At 46.7% G+C, this 18,610-nt stretch overlaps 1 protein-coding gene across 2 annotated transcripts in view; it reads left to right on the plus strand.

Moving 5' to 3' along the window:
• CycK (cyclin K) overlaps positions 1–18,397 on the plus strand; it is a 34,271-nt gene extending 15,874 nt beyond the window's left edge. For both annotated transcript variants that reach the window (XM_084582399.1, XM_084582398.1), the window contains 6 exons: positions 2,019–2,150; positions 5,199–5,304; positions 5,467–5,524; positions 7,143–7,315; positions 8,071–8,183; positions 15,637–18,397. In XM_084582399.1, the coding sequence (XP_084438525.1) occupies positions 2,019–2,150; positions 5,199–5,304; positions 5,467–5,524; positions 7,143–7,315; positions 8,071–8,183; positions 15,637–16,386 (1,332 nt within the window). In that variant the 3' untranslated portion in view covers positions 16,387–18,397. The remainder of the gene's footprint in view (positions 1–2,018; positions 2,151–5,198; positions 5,305–5,466; positions 5,525–7,142; positions 7,316–8,070; positions 8,184–15,636) is intronic.
• Positions 18,398–18,610: the final 213 nt, after the last annotated feature.

Here is an 18,610-nt window from a genome sequence, read left to right on the forward strand (position 1 = left end):
CACGATGAGCCCACAGCAGGCCACCTCGGATTTGCGCGCACGTTGCTTCGAATCCAAGAGAAGTATTACTGGCCGCGACTGCCTGCCGAAGTTGCCCACTACGTGAAGACGTGTCGTGAGTGCCAACGACGCAAGACGCCACCGATCAGACCAGCAGGACTACTAAACCCGATTCCGCCCCCAATCCTGCCCTTTCAGCAAATTGGGATGGATCTCCTCGGCCCCTTTCCATCTTCATCTATGGGTAACAAGTGGATCATCGTGGCCACTGACTACCTTACCTGTTACGCCGAAGCAAGAACACTACCAAATGGTACCGCGGCAGAAGTCGCCAAATTTTTTGTCGAACAAATTCTCTTGCGACACGGCGCCCCAGAAGTGCTCATCACGGACAGGGGAACGGCATTTACGGCAGAGTTGACGCAAGCCATCCTGGAATACAGTCACACAAGCCATCGACGAACAACTGCGTACCATCCCCAGACCAATGGCCTCACGGAGCGCCTGAACAAAACGATCGCGGACATGATCGCTATGTACGTCGACGCTGAACACAAGACCTGGGACACCATCTTGCCGTACGTGATCTTCGCGTATAACACGGCAGTCCAGGAGACGACCAGAGCGACCCCGTTTAAGCTTGTGTACGGCAGGGAGCCCACGACGACGCTCGACGCAATGCTGCCGCACGTAACCAGCGAAGACAACCTTGACGTCGCCGCCTACCTGCAGCGTGCGGAGGAAGCCCGACGACTCGCACGGCTGCGTATTAAAGACCAACAGCGCACCGACGGACGACGATACAGTTTACGACGACGCCACGCAGAATACAATCCAGGAGACCAAGTGTGGGTTTGGACACCGATTCGCCGTCGCGGATTAAGTGAAAAGTTGTTGCGTCGATACTTTGGGCCATACAAAATCATTCGCCGCGTCGGACCACTGGACTATGAAGTCATTCCCGACGGAACGTCAGCATCACAAAGGCGACGCGCACGCCCAGAAATTGTACATGTTGTACGACTGAAGCCATATTACGCGCGTTAAAGAATCCGTGGTAGTGTTTATGTTTAAGTGTCTTTGTTTTGGAACATCGAGGCGATGTTTTTTTTAAGGGGGGAGTAATGCCGCGAAACCTTCAAACAGTATTTGTTGTTTTTTTAACAGCCGCCGGCATACAGGCTTATCACTCTGATTCCGGATCGCGTATCAGTTCTGTATTCTTTGTTTCTTATTGCTCGATGTCGCGAGTCACACCTTTATCAGTTTCGTTGTAGTGCAAGATGCACCGAGATCTGTCTCGAAGGTTCCGGCCACTCGGGTGTCTTTCCACAATGTTCCAGCCCGTGCTGGTAGCTGTTTGCGACGTTATCTAGATTGTTCTGTGCACCCTTTAAATTGAGCGTTGACGAGTGTGACGGGCATTCTTTGTCCGACGACCGACGAGCACGCTTGTTACTATCGCCGCCGCCGAGTTGCTTAGTTCTTTTGTGGGCGCAAGTCAGCCCAAATAAAGAGTTTCTTTAGTGCAATCATCGACCCCCCTTCATTTGTGTCGTCGACCTCGTCACCTCTACGTGACACTATACAGCTAGAACTCCTCCACAGTAATAGCGTGGCTACTATGTATTTAGGCATAAATTGTTATTATATATAGAGATTCATGACTACTCTTCGCTGGTGCATCTGCATGGTACCTTGTTGGCACTGCATTAGCTTTTGACTCAAGGCTGATGTTACTCTGTGTAATGATTTTAGCACTTGGCAAATCATGCAGGGACCACATATACATACTTGAAGTCTAATACTGCCAGCACTGCACATAGTTCTCACCCAGAATGCACACTCTGCCGTCATAGTCTAGGGGTTTTGCTCTGCAGGGAGGCGGACTTGGGTTGTTTTAAGAAGGTCCTTACCACCTGCACTGATTACTGCTAAGAAGCGCACGGTTTGCCAACAGAACACTATCGGTGCTGAAGCTGCTTAAACCGGAACTTCTGTTGTCTGCGCGAATGCAGATCACGGCCTGCTGCTGCCTTTTCCTGGCGGGCAAAGTGGAGGAGACGCCCAAGAAATGCAAGGACATCATCAAGACGGCCCGATCTTTCCTCACCGACAAGCAGTACCTGTCCTTTGGAGAAGACCCTAAGGTCAGTCCGAGAGGGCACCTGGTGCAGTGCCAAAGGGAATCCTTGCAAAAAGTGTCATGCCAACTGCGTTTGATGGGTGGCAGTGAAGCACTTCTTTTCATGCTAGATTGTTAGATCTTTTGCAGTGCAGGTCGTAGGCGCTCGTCCAGGGCTGCATATTGGCGGTGGCGGCTTAACCAGCTACCTGCCAGCCATGACAAGTAGTAGCAGAGTGAAACGTCATAATTAACAGGCGGCAGAGTCAGCATCACCATCACCAACATGACTGCACCCACTGCAGGGCAAAGGCCTCTTCCATATCCTTCCAAGTAACCCAGTCCTGTGGAAGCAGATGCAGCTGCCCCCCCTTAAACTTCCTAATTTTATCTGCCCACCGAATTTTCTGTCACCCCCGGCTACGCTTCTCTTCCCTTGGAATCAAGTCTGTCACCCTTACATGCCATTGCTTATCTGCCCTTCGCATTACTTGGCAGAGTGGGAAGATGGAAATCCCCTTCCTGCATTTAAGGGAGATGGAAGAAGGAATGAGGGTGAGAAGTAGTAGGAGGCTTAATGGCGTTTGTTGTGTGGCGAGTGAAGGATTGGACAACCGGAATGAGGCTGCCATGGGAAGGACGCGGAGTGTTGCTACGGAGAAGGCCATGACGAGGGCTGAAGAGTGGGCAACCTGAGGAGGGTGCTATGATAAGAAGCTGAAGGATGACTACCATGAAAGCAGAAACTTATGGCGAGAATACAGGAATACTCCCCACAAAAGGCAAGAATGAAAGGCTGAGCAAAGTAGAGTTCTGGGCTTGTTGGTAAGACATGATAACTGGGAGGCTTAGCGCGGAACATACGAGGACAAGAGTACTTGTCCTATGTGCCTCTCTTGTCTTAGTCTGTTCCGCGCTAAGCCTCCCAGTAATCATGAAAGGCTGAGGAGGGTGGTGTGCCTCGAAAGAGAGGATTGCAGTTCCAGTAGGTGTAAGCGTAAGGTGGAAAGTGGAGGAGGAGGATGCAGTGGTGGGGAGGTAGAGGTGGCGGGCCTAGCTTGCGTCAGCTTATACGTCTTATTAATGGGGCAATGTCAGAGGCTCTCATTCAACAGAAACCCGGCATGTGATGTAGTTGCGGTGAGCAAAAAATCACAAGCATGCCTACAGTATGCGGGAGTGAGCAAGTTGCATGGATTGCAGACTTGAAGGTGGTATTGGTTGCTACTAACTCAACAGTTCCCAAATAGGAAAATGAGATTAGGATCGGACCCTTGGATCCCAAATACGACATGCAGCCCCTTGACCACACATAGATGTTCAGATGGCTTGGTTAAATCGAGGCGTTATATGTATGTTCGGTGATCTTTCATATAATGTAGTAGATTACAGCTGTACTATTGGCGGATTTCAGTAGGTGAGTGGGAGCAGTCAAGGCACTCTTGGAAGGGCTCTCACAAGAATGGATACCTTCCACTGCGAGGGCTAAATTTGGAGCATTTTCATTCAATGGTAGAACAGGCACAGTTTCACTACACTGAGAGCATTTGAGAGCAGTGCAGACTCTGCACCCTTTTCAAGCGCAAGTGTGAAGGAAATGACATGGTACAAAAACATCATATTCTTGTTGTTTTGCTTGTTTTTCTATTAGCTACGAAGCGTCGCTGCTTCATAGCTAATAGAGGCACAATCCCCGAAAAGTTTTTCGCGGTGAAAGTAGTTTTTACAGAAAAGAAATGCGCCCACATTGTCCACATGCCGCTTAAGGCAAGGTCGGTGAGGCACGGCCTCCTTTACAGCAATTGAAAATAGGGAACGGAGTGAGGATAGCTATATATATTAACTGACTATAAATAACCATGTATGTTGTAACTATTATCATATCGCAAAACTAAAGTACTTGAAATGCTGCTGTCAAATTTCGCATTATCAAGTGAGATGCTGTACAGAGGTGCACAGCAGATGACCAACAGTATTGCTGTGACGGCTATTCATTACAAACCTTTGTCATAGTGCAGGGGAACTTTATTCCTTATGAAAGGAAATGACTTAGTAGGCTGTGTTTCCTTGATCGTGGTGTGGCAACCTTGTCGAATCTGAAGCTGATTCGGCACTGGTATGTCTGCGAATCAGACATTCGTTGCCTGGCATCCTAACACGGTAAGGGTGCTAGTCGAAGGTTTGTAGTTGTTGGTCTTGTTGAGAACGGGCAAACTGTCATCATCATCAGCCTGACTATACCCACTGCAGGGGGAAAGCCTCTCCCATATTTCTCCAATTAACCCGGTTCTGTGCTAGCTGCATCCACTTGACCCCTGCGAACTTCTTAACCTCATCTGCCCACCTAACTTTCTGCCGCCCCCTGCTACGCTTTCCTTCCCTTGGAATCCAGTTTGTTACCCTAAGCGACCATCCGTTATCCTTTCTTCGCACTTTATCACATTTATCCTTACATGGCCTGCCCATGACCATTTCTTCTTGATTTGCACTAGAATGTCAGTAACTTGAGTTATTTCTCTGACCCACTCTGCATGCTTCCTATCTCTTAATGTTACCCCTACCATTTTTCGTTCCATAGCCCTCTGTGTTGTCCTCAACTTAAGTAGAACCCTCTTGGTTAGCCTCCACGTTTCAGCCCCATAGGTGAGTACAGGTAAGATGCAACTGTTGTATACTTTCTTCTTGAGCGGTACCGGTAAGCTGCTAGTTATAATCTGCGAGTGCTTGCCAAATGCACTTCATCCCAATCGTATTCTTGTTATTACCTTTTCATGGTCCGGATCTGCGGTTACTACCTGTCCTAAGTAGACATATTCGCCTACTACTACTTCCAGTGCTTCGCTACCTAACTTAAATTGCTGTTGCTTCCCGAGGCTGTTGAACATTACCTTAGTCTCCTGCTTATTGATTTTCAGGCCTACCTTTCTACTTTTCCTCTGTAGGTCACCAGTCATTCTTTGCAGTTCATCTCCTGAGTTACTTAGCAAGGCAATGTCGGGCAAACTGTGAGATCATACAAATTCTTTTAAAGACCAATGTGACCGTATGCTTCCTCTGCCATGCTGTGATGCAGGAAGAAGTCATGACCATGGAGCGAATTTTGCTACAGACGATAAAGTTTGACCTCCAGGTCAGTCATCCCTACGGGTTTCTTCTCAAGTACGCCAAGTGTCTCAAAGGTGGGTTGCATTCCATTGTTCTGCTCACTTTTCACAAGCCTTGTATATTCCTGCGTTCATTTGTGGCTGTGTTCATTCTGTCGGGCCGTCATCTCCTTGCGTGCTACATCTCTTAGTGCGTCTGGTGGTTTACATCAGCCCTCACACTTTCACCTGCTGCAGGTGACAAGGCAAAGCTTCAGAAGATGGTCCAGATGGCCTGGACATTTATCAATGACAGGTGAGCGGACATGGTTGTTTCCACATCGTGGCAACGTTCTTCGTGGACCTCGGATTTTCGAAGTGTGGAAAGCAGCCTTGCTCTTTTGACTGGAAGCCGGGCAGTTATTGTTGGTTGGGTGAGAAAGAGTTTAATAAGTAAGAGCTTGGGACGTTGGGGGGAGTCAGGCTGGCTTTGCGAGTGTAAGCTGGTTTAACGAGTGGACTAACTGTCCAGTGCTCAGAGAAAATTCCTGCTGCTGAATGTTAATTGCATATTGGTACTGAGGACAATCTTCAGCTACCTCTCTGCATTCACTGCTTAGCACCAGACAGTTTGAGTGCTTGAAGACTAAGACAACAGAAGTGAAGTAGACGGTGCATGGCGCTCCGTAATATTCACCTCAGAACCACTCTGAGTGAAACTACCCATGTGTGAGGGACTTGACCGCATTGCAGATTGTTTCCTTCAGAATTGACTCTCGGGCAAGTTTCAAAGCATATGTCGCTAGCTCTCGCCTAAATGGTGCGTGTCATTTGGCTGCTTAGAAAGGCAGCTACAGTAAATTCTCCTTAATTTGTCCTTTAAGGGACCAGAAAAAATGTCCGAATTAACCAAATTTTTGAATTATCATATGGGCCTGAAGAAACTGCCGAAAACTGTTTGCATCAGAGTAATTTCACTATCTACATTTGAGATGAAATTCAAGTGAGACCCATGATCTTTCCCATTTTGTTCAAGTGCTTTATTTCGTGCACATTTTCGGGAACGTTGAAGTAGTGCTTCAAAAATTGTAAAGTGTCCGCTACCGTTTTCGCGCTGTGACGCAGCTGCAATGGTGCCTATTCACAAAGCAGTCCCGTCACGCTTTGAGGAGGATGCTTTATTTCATGGTTCACGTGACAGAAGCATCAAGGTGAGGTGCGCCGTGCGGTGAGATTGCTCGTTACCAGCGCGCAGTTTCAGCGTACTGGAAGCAGCATATGGATGCACGCGATGGATATGCATGAGCCTTAGAACAGCGTGACATACCCCAAAATAAAAATATAGAGTGACACGTCGAGGAGGAGCGTTCAAAATGGCGTGATTAGCGGACACATGCGCCTGATCGCTGCCATGTAAAGCTGAAAGAAGTGAATCCAAAACTGGTGCGACTGAACTGTATTTCGGAATTGAGCAGCTTCCAATCATCTTCATGGCTGCCATAGCATGCACGTTAAGGTTTGGGAAGGTCTTTTTCAGTGATCGTGGGCTGCATGGGTTGTACCTTGATGCGATCCCCTGTCTGTATTTAACTGAAGTGAGGCTGTACATTGTTCAAATTAAAGAGTGGCTGATGCCATAGGTTTACGTTGGCATCAGGTGGACTGCGCTCCTAATTCGAATTATCCAAATTAATGGGGGACCAAATTAAGATTTTACGGCACTGCATTCGAGAGATGTTTTGTTAAGTCCTTGAGAAGCGCATGTCATATTCTGATATGTGACACTAATGCATCGCAGTCGTGACTCTAGTGCAGTTACTACTGTGGAGTCGGTCTTTTGGGGCTCCCTCCCACATTGTGTTCTGTTGCCAACACCTCGCTGTTGTTACTGTTGGATTGTGTGCGTTCATGATTTACGGTTTGTTACCACGCAGCCTGTGCACAACGCTGTGCCTCCAATGGGAGCCGGAGGTGGTGGCCATAGCGCTCATTTACCTGGCGGGCAAGCTGTCCAAGTTTGAGGTGACTGACTGGGTGGGCCGCACGTCACGTCACCAGCGCTGGTGGGAGGTCTACGTCGAGGACATCACCGTCGAGCTGCTCGAAGGTGGGAGACATGTACTATACTTGCTCGCCGCCTCTTCTCAGGGGAGCTTCGGGAGTCCTTGACACTTGCTGTGCCGTTGCATTGAGGCTTTGCTGACAGCCTGCTGATATATCCATTCAGATGTAGCGCTGTGTTCATCAGGATACACAAGCAGCTGTATGTTGAGTTGTCACGGTTATGCTTTTAAGAAGTTTGCCAGAGGTTGGGAAGGATTTTGTTCATCGCATGATCTTGTTCAAAGCACTCAGTATTGTAATGCCACAATGTCAACCTCAATTTAATTTTGTAATGAGGCAGTGACTTACTTGCACAACAGGGTTCCAAGCACTTTTCTCTTGTGTACAGCAGACTTTTATCAATTATAACCGCCGCTTTCTTAGAATGGTCCTGCTTACATGAGGTCTATTAGAAGCTCTCGCAGTTGCTTAAACTGCATAATGACTGCCATATACAGTTGTAGGGCACTAAAACTCTGGTAACCACCGCACTTGCCTCAGTTGTAGGCAGCTTGAGTAAACTGGGGTCGCATTAAATTATAACAATTTTTCTCATTTACCTTTTCAGGAGGCCTCAAAACTCTCCCGTTTCCTTTTGCGAGCATATAAATGTGGTGACCTCTAGTATTACACCAATTATCGAAATCAACATCTGTTAAGGCTCCCCTCTCCCCATCCAGCAAAGCGTTTGTGCTATTGGCAGTATAGCTGCAAACACAGCAAACACACTGCATCTCACTGTATTTCTTGTGGCTGCAGATATCTGCCACCAAGTGCTGGATCTCTATTCGACGCCCATCCCCAACACCCCTCAGGACTCCCCGCCTGACTCTCCCGTGCTGCCTGCCAAGTCTGGCAGACACTCGTTACCTGTGAGTGGATGCTTCGTTTTTTTTGCTTGCCCCGGTCTCAGCCTAGCTGAGAATGAGCTTGGGAAGGTAAGAGCTGGTAACTGATGATCCATTAGGAAGATGCCAGAGTTTTCTCGAACTGGAGGAGCACATGGCTGGGGTTAGACAAACAGTCTCAGTTGGACAGATGATATTGGGAAATTTGCAAGGAGAATGTGGCCGGTCAACTGGATGGATATGGGAGAGGCCTTTCTCCTACATTGGGCGTTAGTAAGCTGAGGATGGTGGCAATGCAGTAGCCGGCATTTAGAACAAGGTCGCTCTTATTTCAACAAAACTTGAGAGTAAATATTGGTTGATTGATTGATTTATAGGAAGGGAAAGGCGCGGTAACTGTCTCACTTGTTTTCTGTGGACACCTCAACCGCGCTGTAAGGAAGGTAGGAAGGTGGGAGTGAAAGTGGAAAGAGAACAGGAGAAGCCGTAGTGGAGGGCTACGGAGTAATTTCGACCACCTGGGGATCTTTAACGTGCGCTAACATCACACAGCACACGGACACCTCTTTGTTTCACCTCCATCGAAACGAGGTCGCGTTCGAACCCGGGTACTCCGGCAAAGTAGTCGGGCGTCTTACCACTGCACCATCCCGGCGGGGCACCTCCGCTGCCTCGTGCAGACAGAAGAGAAAATAGAGAAGAAAGAAAAGGAAGAGGGAAAGAAAGACGCGCGCCGCAACAACAGCCGTCGTCCACCACCGAAATGGTGGCGGGTGCAATGACGGCCTACAACAGATAAAAATTCTGTGGGAGGCTAACCCCCGCCGCAAGCGGCGGTGACCTACCTGTCCCAGCCCCATCAGGGGAGTACTTCCCTAAAGGGGTGCCATAGTGGAGGGCTCCGAAGTAATTACGACCACCCGGGGATCTTTATCGTGCACTGCTGTGCGATGTCAGTGCACGTTAAAGGGAAGGGAGGAAGGTGGGAGTGAAAGTGAAAGAGAGAAAGAGGAGCCTTAATGGAGGGCTGCGGGGAAGCCAGCATAGCTGATTGGGAGTTGCTGGCAGCTCTTACCGAGACTGCTCTGGTGCTGAAGACGTGGAAACCATCTGTGCCCTAATATTAATGCAGAGTGTTGTTTGTATTCAACCGGTAATGTGGCTGGGGCTCTTTTAATGGTCGTTAGTGAGCAGTTACGATGCACCCATCGCAACAAACCTTATGTGAAGGAGGCTAGGCCTAGCAAGAGTCATCAAGTGGTGCCTCAGATTGCTGCAGAAAGCACGTGCCTATCATTGATGCATTGTATCCCAATTTTTACGTTTCGGATAATCCTGTGTTATGACACATTTTTTGTGTAAAAATACCGTCATATTGAACTGCTTTGTGATCCCCTTTGAGTTTGATACACATTTCCATTGAAGTAAACCACCTTTGTTTGCGACTGAAATATGGGCCTCGGGGAAAATGTTTGTTGAGGGCTTGGAAATGTAATAGAGTCTGTACTGGTGGTTGAGGTAGCAGCATAGGTCAGCATTGGCGGCCCTCACTTTTCAGTGCTGGCCAGCTCTTTTCTGCAAAGGTTTTGGCGGCAATTCTGCAGGTGCCATATAAAGGGGATTTTTTTTTCTCCCCACTTTTCCCCCTTTGGGCAAACAGCACGTAATTTGACTTTTCAGCTGCGCAGCCAACTTGTATTGAATCAATTGCTCTTTTTGAAGCATGGAGCCCTGTGCGTCATGCTTGTAAGGGACAGTGTCACAGCCCGTGCTATCCGCCACTCGTCCTAAGCTACCTTACACTCCGCACGCAGATAGGTCCGCCAAATTTCAGATCGTCCTTTTTCTGCAGAAAGGTCGACTTTATGTGAGAGTAATGGGCGTAGTCAAGATGCGGCGACATAACCATTTAGCCACAGCACACTATTTAAGTAAATATCGCAGGTCAGTGTTGTGCACAGTCAACCCGCTGCAAGCACAGAACAAAAATGGCCACTGCGCAGGATGTGCATGCTGTGCCGCTGCTATGAGTGGGAAGGGAGTCTATGCCACTGCTTCCGTTGCATGCTGCTTTGGCCATGGCAGGGCCGGAGTAGAACATTAGGTCTGCCCACCACTGTGTCCAGTCCAAAGCGTTGAGGCACTTTGACGTACCAAACGTCAGCACAACTTCATAGGTTGGAGGGGCCTTTGCTTCGTTGGTTTGCAGCATAATTGTAATCAGGCATTCCCGTATAGCGCCCCATACCTTCGAACTAATCAAACAGTTGTAGGCTTCTGCTTTGAATTACCTATAATTTTAAATTAATCGAGTTCAAATTGTTTAGCTTTTACTGTATGTGCGGGTCGCAAACATTGTGCAACTTTTTTGGGCACCTTCTCACTGGCAAATTTTTTTCAACACTGCTACAGGTCCCCAACCAATAATCGACGTTCTGGGAAATGACGCAGTTACGCCCGTTTTCACTTAATGACGGCCTCCATCATCGGCGGTGCTCAAAGTGCACTCTGATATTACTGGAAGGAAGGTCATGTTTGCCTTATACATCTTTGTGCCAATAATGAAGTGCATATTTTAAAGAAATTGGTGTGTGGTGTGGACATGGTTCTCACGCGACTGACTATTGGGGGGGTGACAGCGGGGAAACTTGAAATCAGCATATGTTAATGTGCTTGTCTTTCGAGAATATTAATTTATCAGTTATCAGTGGTGACATTAATCGAAAATTTTTGCGAGTCTTCATTTACACGGTATTTTAATAAGCGCCATTACTAAATGTAACATGTTTTTGAAACATATATTGGGACTATAAGCACAGTCTCTACAATGTAGTCTGAAATAGAACACTACTCAGAAAGCTGCTCTCTGCCTCTGCCACTCACAGATTGTGATTGCGATTAGTCTTACCTGAATACCATGTATATTCGTGTAATGGCTGCATATTTTGTTTCACAACTCTGACAGTGCCTTACATGCGACTGGCATTTTTTTTTTTGTGTGTGTTAATTTTTTTCGTTTATGGCACAGCCGTAATTATGTGTTGTTTTTTAGGGCAACACACATTTTTATGGCAAATTAGTGCAGCCCCAGAAAATCTTGCATTGAACACATGAATGATGTGAGGCAGGTGCAGCAATCGGCGCGAGATAACCGTCTGGAGTAAAACAGGTTGCTAGATCACTCTGTTATAGTTTACTGGCAAATGTCACATGATCAAAAGTTGTTGAGATCTTTTCAATATTGCTGCGCTTGTGACTGCTTGGCCGACATGTTCAGAGGAATGTCCATACGCTACCCGCAGCCATCAGCATGGAGTGGCTTTGCCCGGGTTGTTTTTCTGCGCACATCGCTGTTGAAAGCCTTGCAAAAATCAAATGCATATCCTTTTTAATCTGAGGTTATTGTCTGATATAATTGCGAGTGTGCAATAATCTCCACAGTGAAAGACGAAAATGGAAAATTAAAAAGTAGCAAACATTAGTTATCTTGTTTATTTCGGAATTCATGTGGTATCTGCAAATAAAATTATACTAGAATCCCACTGTGTGGCGGCAAAATGCAACTGAAATCTAAACTGAGTGATTAGTTTCTCCACTACCCACTAGATGGCTCTAGCTATCTATGAGAGCTTTAAAAAGTGGAAAATTCGATCATTTTTTAGCATCAGTGGACATTTAACAGGAATAGAAGGTTCCATGCAAAGAATGTTTGGCCTATACTCAAGGGACGAGTTTCACTGGCTGTGTGGCGAGAGGTACAGAGCTGACATGCACTTGCTGACTGTGCAGCAGAATATTGTCCTTCCAGATATTTTGTGGATAATGCTTTGGAATAATATGCCATAGCAAAATTACTTTGCTATTACATCAATATTTTACTACAGTAATAGCCACTACAGCGTTAGTATAGAGCTTTATAATGTTAGTACAATATGCCACGCACATGCTGATGGCTATGCCACCTTCTGGGAATACTGCGAGGCATTTGTGTGGCAAGCTTCCTGCATCTCCTCACCAGTTTCTGTGAATTGATGTTCACATATGCCATCGGTGGCATGAAGGAATGCATTTGAGCATAGTTGGCAACTGAATACAGTTAATTCAATGTTAAGGCAAAACTGAAACCGAAACCATTACTGAGTTCGGATATGTCTCAACTACACGGTATGGTAACACAGCGAGGAAGACCCTGTGCCCGAGTACGTCGGCGCAGGGAAATGTGGTTTGCTGCCCACATGAGAGCACATGATTCGGGCTTTTGTGCAGCATAATGTACTGTCCTGTTTGGTGTGAACGCCGAGCTCACAATTTGAGTTGGTTCGTGTTTCGAGGCCTAATTAGTCATGCTGCATGACATGCCCATGGTGCCAATTGTCGCAGGCAGTTAATATCAGCTCTTAGCTGTCAGCTGAACAAGCCACGGGGAAAGAATGTGCACACGCGAAGCAGTTCTCTCAGCTGGCGTGTTATCTTGTTTATCGCATTACCGACCGCCAAGTTGGTGAGGCCTCGACATAAGTATCCCAGGCAGCACAAATCATTGGCCCAATACTTTGCCCTGTATTGGTAATGTCTGGCCCTACATAGGACCATTGTATCACCAACACAATGCCAATGTTGGACCGGTTTTATCGCCAAGGATATGACATAGTATGAACTTCAAAGGGTCACATAATAAATTCATTAGTAATTTGAATAATAAGAAAAAGCAGTAGTTAAGCTTTTGTAATCTGGGAGCAAGATAAGTTGCATCCGCGCTGCTGGCACACTTCTTACAGATCTTGCAGAAACCCAAGAAGCACAAGCCATGAGTCCAGTATTGGTGTTGTGCTGGCAGTGCACTGGTTCTATATGGGGCCGATCTTCGCCAACACAGTACCAGTGTTGAACTCGTGGTTAGCGATGCCTGGGAACATGTTGCCCGTCTGTTTGCAGACAGCACACTGCTCGCTAGGTGTTGATAGCCTTAGCCTAGCCTGCATTAGAGGTTTAGTGCGTGGTGCTGTGAAAGTCGCCCTGCATATCACGTCTAATTCTTATTACCAGTACATTGTAAATAGCCTAATTTCTCATTAAAGTTTAGGTGCAGCTGGTTTCCACATTGTCTTCAGCCGCAAAGGGCACTACCCAAGGACGGCCACTGTACGTTAGTTGGCTTCATTTCATGACTGCAACGTGCCTTGGAAGTAGAGTTCACGATACCAATGACCACCTTCAAGTGCACCCCACATCCACCTTGTCATGCAGTTTTAGTGTTAGTGTTCCCAGCAGGGGCTGACGGTCACGTAACTGTCGTGGCTTCATACGCGAAAAGTAGTCAAAAAGCGTCATTAGGGGAAGGGGGCCCCTGAAATGCTACTTGCGGCAAATTTATAATGCTAGAAATCCAGAGATAGTTTTGTTAATATTCCTGTCAAATTTAAAGCTTCGCGTGGAGCTGATAATTTAAAAATAATTTTAAAAGGTGCTTCTGGTGTCCGCTGGCAACCGATTTGGGCGACACATTCTCATGCTCAACCTCCCCATTGATGTCAGTGGGGCTGCTGGGAGCACCCGATTATTGGACACCCCCAAGTTACGCTGGTGGGACGGGGCATGGTGGGCCGCCGTCACGGCTTGTTTTCTTAATTTTTCTTGCGCGCCAGCATGGGTTGAGTTGGGGGGGAGAGGAGGGGCGTCATTTTCGGTCGCCCGTATGTTTGGTGCTAATGAAGCTAGCTTAAAACTTTTCACATTGTGGAGAGGATTGATGGGACACCTATTGCCCTTACGCATTTTGTCATTATAGTATATAGCTTTACATGGGCCCTTTAAGTATAACATTATGTTCAATGTATTGAAGGATTGGCAAAATTGGAGTTCGATTTCATGCTTGACACTTGCATACTATTACACACGATTTTTATGGGAATAATTTTTGTGTTCAAAAGCTCTATGCTAGCATGCTGGCTGTTGAAAGTCACATAACCTTCGTGACTTGCCATTATGAATGTGCCTTCATCTTGTATGCAAATAAGTTACGTAACTGCAGTCATTATTTACGTTAATGACTGTGCCTAGTGGCAATATTTGTTGCACTTGTGGCTGAAAATGGTAAGCTTAGCAGGGGTGGAAGTGCTGCTTCATTTGCTCCATTCTGCTCTAAACGGGCTGCTGCTGTGTTTTGCCATCGAATTTGGCAACCAATAATGATACTGGCTACTAAAAATGCGACCCGATCACAATTTAATTGAATGACTGTAAGAAACGGTATAGGGGCTGCATAGTCAAAACTACGGACAGCACACTGGTGGCAGTAATATATATAAAATATTCGTAAACTAGAAGAGCATGAAGCATAAAAATGTTTGTTTGCAAGTAAATTTAAAATGTGCCACAAATGCTCCTTGCACGTGACATTGCACTTTCTCCCAGCCTTTTGAATCACTGGTGCTGAAGAAAGTGAGAGCAGTGAGCAAAATAGACACCACAAACTACTGCGAGCCGTTAACTGATTGTCCAAAGAACCACACGAGTTGTACTGCAAACCACCAGGTACTTCATCATCAAGGCTGTCATGGCTATGCGAGATCAAAGCATACTTGAACTGTCATGGGGGTGACTTCACTTAGGTGCCAATCACTAAATGTGTTCTCAAGAGTGTTGGTAAGCCACGCAGGGCCTATTGTCAGCGTATTGAAATTAAGGAAGCCCAAGCTCAAGTGATGATCTGAGCAGCCACTGATAGAAGGCCGTGAAGTAAAGAATCTGGAGGAGGAAAAGGCTACTGCTCAGTGCCTTCTATCCTCCCTGAAGCCACTGCTGACCAGTGCCCAGAAAATTATCAGCACAGGCTTAGGATCGGAAAAGGATATGCACAAAGTAGAGAGCAGAAATGTGCTGCTCATCAATGTCAGCGAAAGGCTAGTTTTGGTGCTTGAGCACGTCAAAGCGGTAGACACCACCTTAGAATCTGTCGAGTCAAAATAGTGAACGGCTTTTCAAAGTTGATATTCAGTTATGAAGCAAGCATTCTATTTGTTGGTAGGCTCTTCCAAATTGTTGCTCAGGTTAGTTTTGTAACTTTAAGGATTGGTACATGTTCTGAATGTTTGTCATGTCTTGTCAGAGATGCGTGCATAGTCAGCAAAGCATTGAATTTTGAGTCACAAGCATCCGAATAGAATGTCCTTATGTCGGCGAAAATTGCCATTAATAAAAGCGTTTGAGCCAAGAAACATGCTCCAAAACTCATTTTATTGCTCCAAAGCTGCTCCAAAATGCTTGAGCCTGCTTCCACCCCTAGCTTAGCATAAGCCCCCATTTGTTAGCTGCGATTTCTCTTATGAATTTCTGGACGTTACCCAGGAGCCATTATGTATCAGCAGTTTTCTCTCTATGCTCCACTAATGTATAGGCTTGCAAGTCAAATGGTATTCACAAGTTGTCAACGTTGCTTGAATTGGAGCATAGTTTAACTGCATCATTACCGATGCAGTCATCCCCGCCCAAGTCTCCTGCAGTGGTGCCACCACCACTACAACAGCCTCAGCAGCAACCACCGCCAGAGATGGTGACAACCATTGCATCACTTGTGGTTGTGCCACCACCCACCATTGTTCCACCCATGGCGGGCATGCCCATCCCCACCATCGACAGCAGTGCCAAGCCAGTGCCCATGGCAGTCGACGTCGGGCAGCCACCCCTGCCTCCAAGGCACCACGAGCTACCGCCGCCCAGCGAAAAGCTGCCGCCCCCCGAGGCATACAGGGGCGGCTACCCCCCGGCACCGCCACCCGGTTACACACTCCCTCCTCCTCCACCACCACTGCCACCTACTTCCCACCCGCCACCTAACCACCCACCACCTAACCACCCACTGCCTAACCACCCACCACCCAATCACCCACCACCTAATCATCCACCACCCAATCATCCACCACCTAATCACCCGCCGCCTAACCACCCGCCGCCACCGCCCCCCGGTGCCCAGCCACCATACTACCACAGGGCGGGACCTGAACCACCACCCCCACCCTCGTACCCGGGAGCCCCACCTCCGCCACCGTATCATGCTCCACCCCCTCCCCCACCCCCTACATCAATCCCACCTTACTCGGGCACGGGGCCAGTGATGTCATATCCTCCTCCTCCTCCACCACCTGGCGGGTACCTAGCCCCACCCCCGCCGAGGCAGCAGAACCCGACAGGCGTGCCATCTGTGAGAATCACACGCATCACCAACTGACAGAGTGTTGGTGTCAAGTGTCCACTAAAAAACTGGCCCTATCCTAATGTCCCCCACTAGCCACATGCACTGAAAAAGTGCTGAGAGCTATTTGGTGTACGTGCATGACTAGTTTGAGGATTTGCCCCCTTTAATATCAGTGTCATTTCTAGTTGTCAGCCATTTCTTGCTTATGTGTATTGTTTAACCCCCTCCAAACCTTTGTTTTAAAGCCCACTGTGTACAGTGGCTGAGACTATACACAAGTTAATCAGTGATAGCTTCGATTACTCTCTCTTGTTCATTGGAAGCAGTGTATGTGCTAAATATACATTAGCATCCATCCATTAGCTTTGAGGAATGTCTTTTTTTTTTCTTTACATTATTGCTTTTGTGCTGTTAAAGTTCTGGGCATCAAAGCGATTTGCTTTGTCAAACTGTGATGTGGTTTGGTTGGCTGTAAGCATGCTGCAATGAATTTGCATGATTGTAGCTTCTAAGGAACTGGTGATGACGGATGGAGGTGATTCATAAGAAGAACAGTGAGTTTAGGCATGTCTCTACCTCCTCTGCGGGCTTTTATGCCATCATGTGTGTCGTAAAGAAATAACTGTCTGCTCTACTTTGTGTGTCATTCAACTTTAAATTTCTCGACACCTTTTTGTTAACAAGTTGATTAGTGTCTTTAATTCGCAGCAAGGAAATTTGTTTTCTTAATTAAGATTTTTTTTTTTCCTTTTTTTTCTTCAACGGTAATGTGCGAGGTTGTTAATGCTGACGTTTTTTAGTGGAAGGTGTCCCAGCATCTGTCCTCTAGTCATTTGACATCATGAATTTCAAAATCAGTGAGTTTATTTCAGTGTGTGAGTACCTACTTGGCACCGCAGTCTTATAGCTGTGAGCGGTGTACAAAATGCGCACAACTCCTCATTCATGGCGCGCAAATGTGAATGACCGTTGAGCAGTCAACTAAGGCACTGAGTAACAGGGCTTAGCATTTGTATAAATCAATCATTTTCCTTTTTTTTTCTCTCAGTAAATATATTTTGAGAAACTTTTGGATTTTGTAATGTACAGTGAACTGTGATGGCCCAGGTTCAAATAAAGGAAGAGGTTGAGGTTGCTGACTGCAAAATGTAGAATTGTGTATTTGTTGATAAGGAATTGTGAAATGTGTGATTGCTGACAAGATGGCAGTCAGGATGAGTATGCATGTCAAGCGGGCATGAATCTGGAGGCTGCACAGACTTCAAGGTGCAAAATATTGCACGCGACACTGACATTTACTCTGCCAATACATTTTGGTCATACATGCCCAAGTCTTTTGCCGAGGTTGGTTTCTACATTTTCTCATGCTTCTCAGGCTGCTGTCAGAATCGCTACTTGCCTTATTCTTTCCTTGTGAGTGCAAACAGCTGCTTTATTCGAAACTGTATTGGTTGTAATGTATTTATGGCTGGTTGTATTGGTATTGGCCTCGGTGTCATTTTTCACAGGTCCGCAGGGAAGAACCACACCGGCTGTTAAATTTCGTAATTGAGAACATACTTCTCTGAGATTTTCAAGGCTTTGAGGTTTCACTTTTGCTGTGCATTCACGGTACTCCTTGCAATGGTTCCCTGTTGACTTCAGGAGCTCTCAGTGGAAGGTTGCTAGCCTATAGCATCCATATGATTCTGTGCTAAACTTAGGCTATCAAAAAGACAGCATGAAATAAAGCTGTGGCATGAGGGAAAATTCGTGACAAACCATATGGGAAAACTGCCACAATTGCAGCTTGACACCCAGCCACAGTTTCTCATGGTCCTGTGTGAAGCTGTTGTCATGCACAGACACTTTCAAAGTGCATTCTCGGGCGTTTGCTTGAAAGTGACCTGTTTACATGGTGGCGCCATCTATCGATAACACTTCTAACAAGCTAGGGCATGTATGGTCCTCAAAATTGTTTATAAAGATGATATTGTTTCCATTTCATGGCAATATGAATAACAGAGAGAACGAAGGACCTGTTGTTTTTCTAGGCACTGCAGTCACCTTTTTATGCAGAAAAACTATTGCTGGCAGTGTCCCTAAAGAAACTAGTTGGTGTAATGCAGGAGCAAGTGTAACATCCACTACTTATTTACTTGCTTATGTGCCGTAATTAGCAGCTGAGCTCTTCTCTGTCCTTCTTCCCTCCCCCTCCCATATGCACACTGCGGAAGCATATCAGTGATGCTCGTTTCAATAAGAACAACAATCCATA

The sequence above is a fragment of the Amblyomma maculatum genome, chromosome 10 (assembly GCF_055883805.1).
Source record: "Amblyomma maculatum isolate TAMU_Amacu chromosome 10, ASM5588380v1, whole genome shotgun sequence".
In the NCBI taxonomy this organism is placed as follows: Eukaryota; Metazoa; Arthropoda; class Arachnida; order Ixodida; family Ixodidae; genus Amblyomma; species Amblyomma maculatum.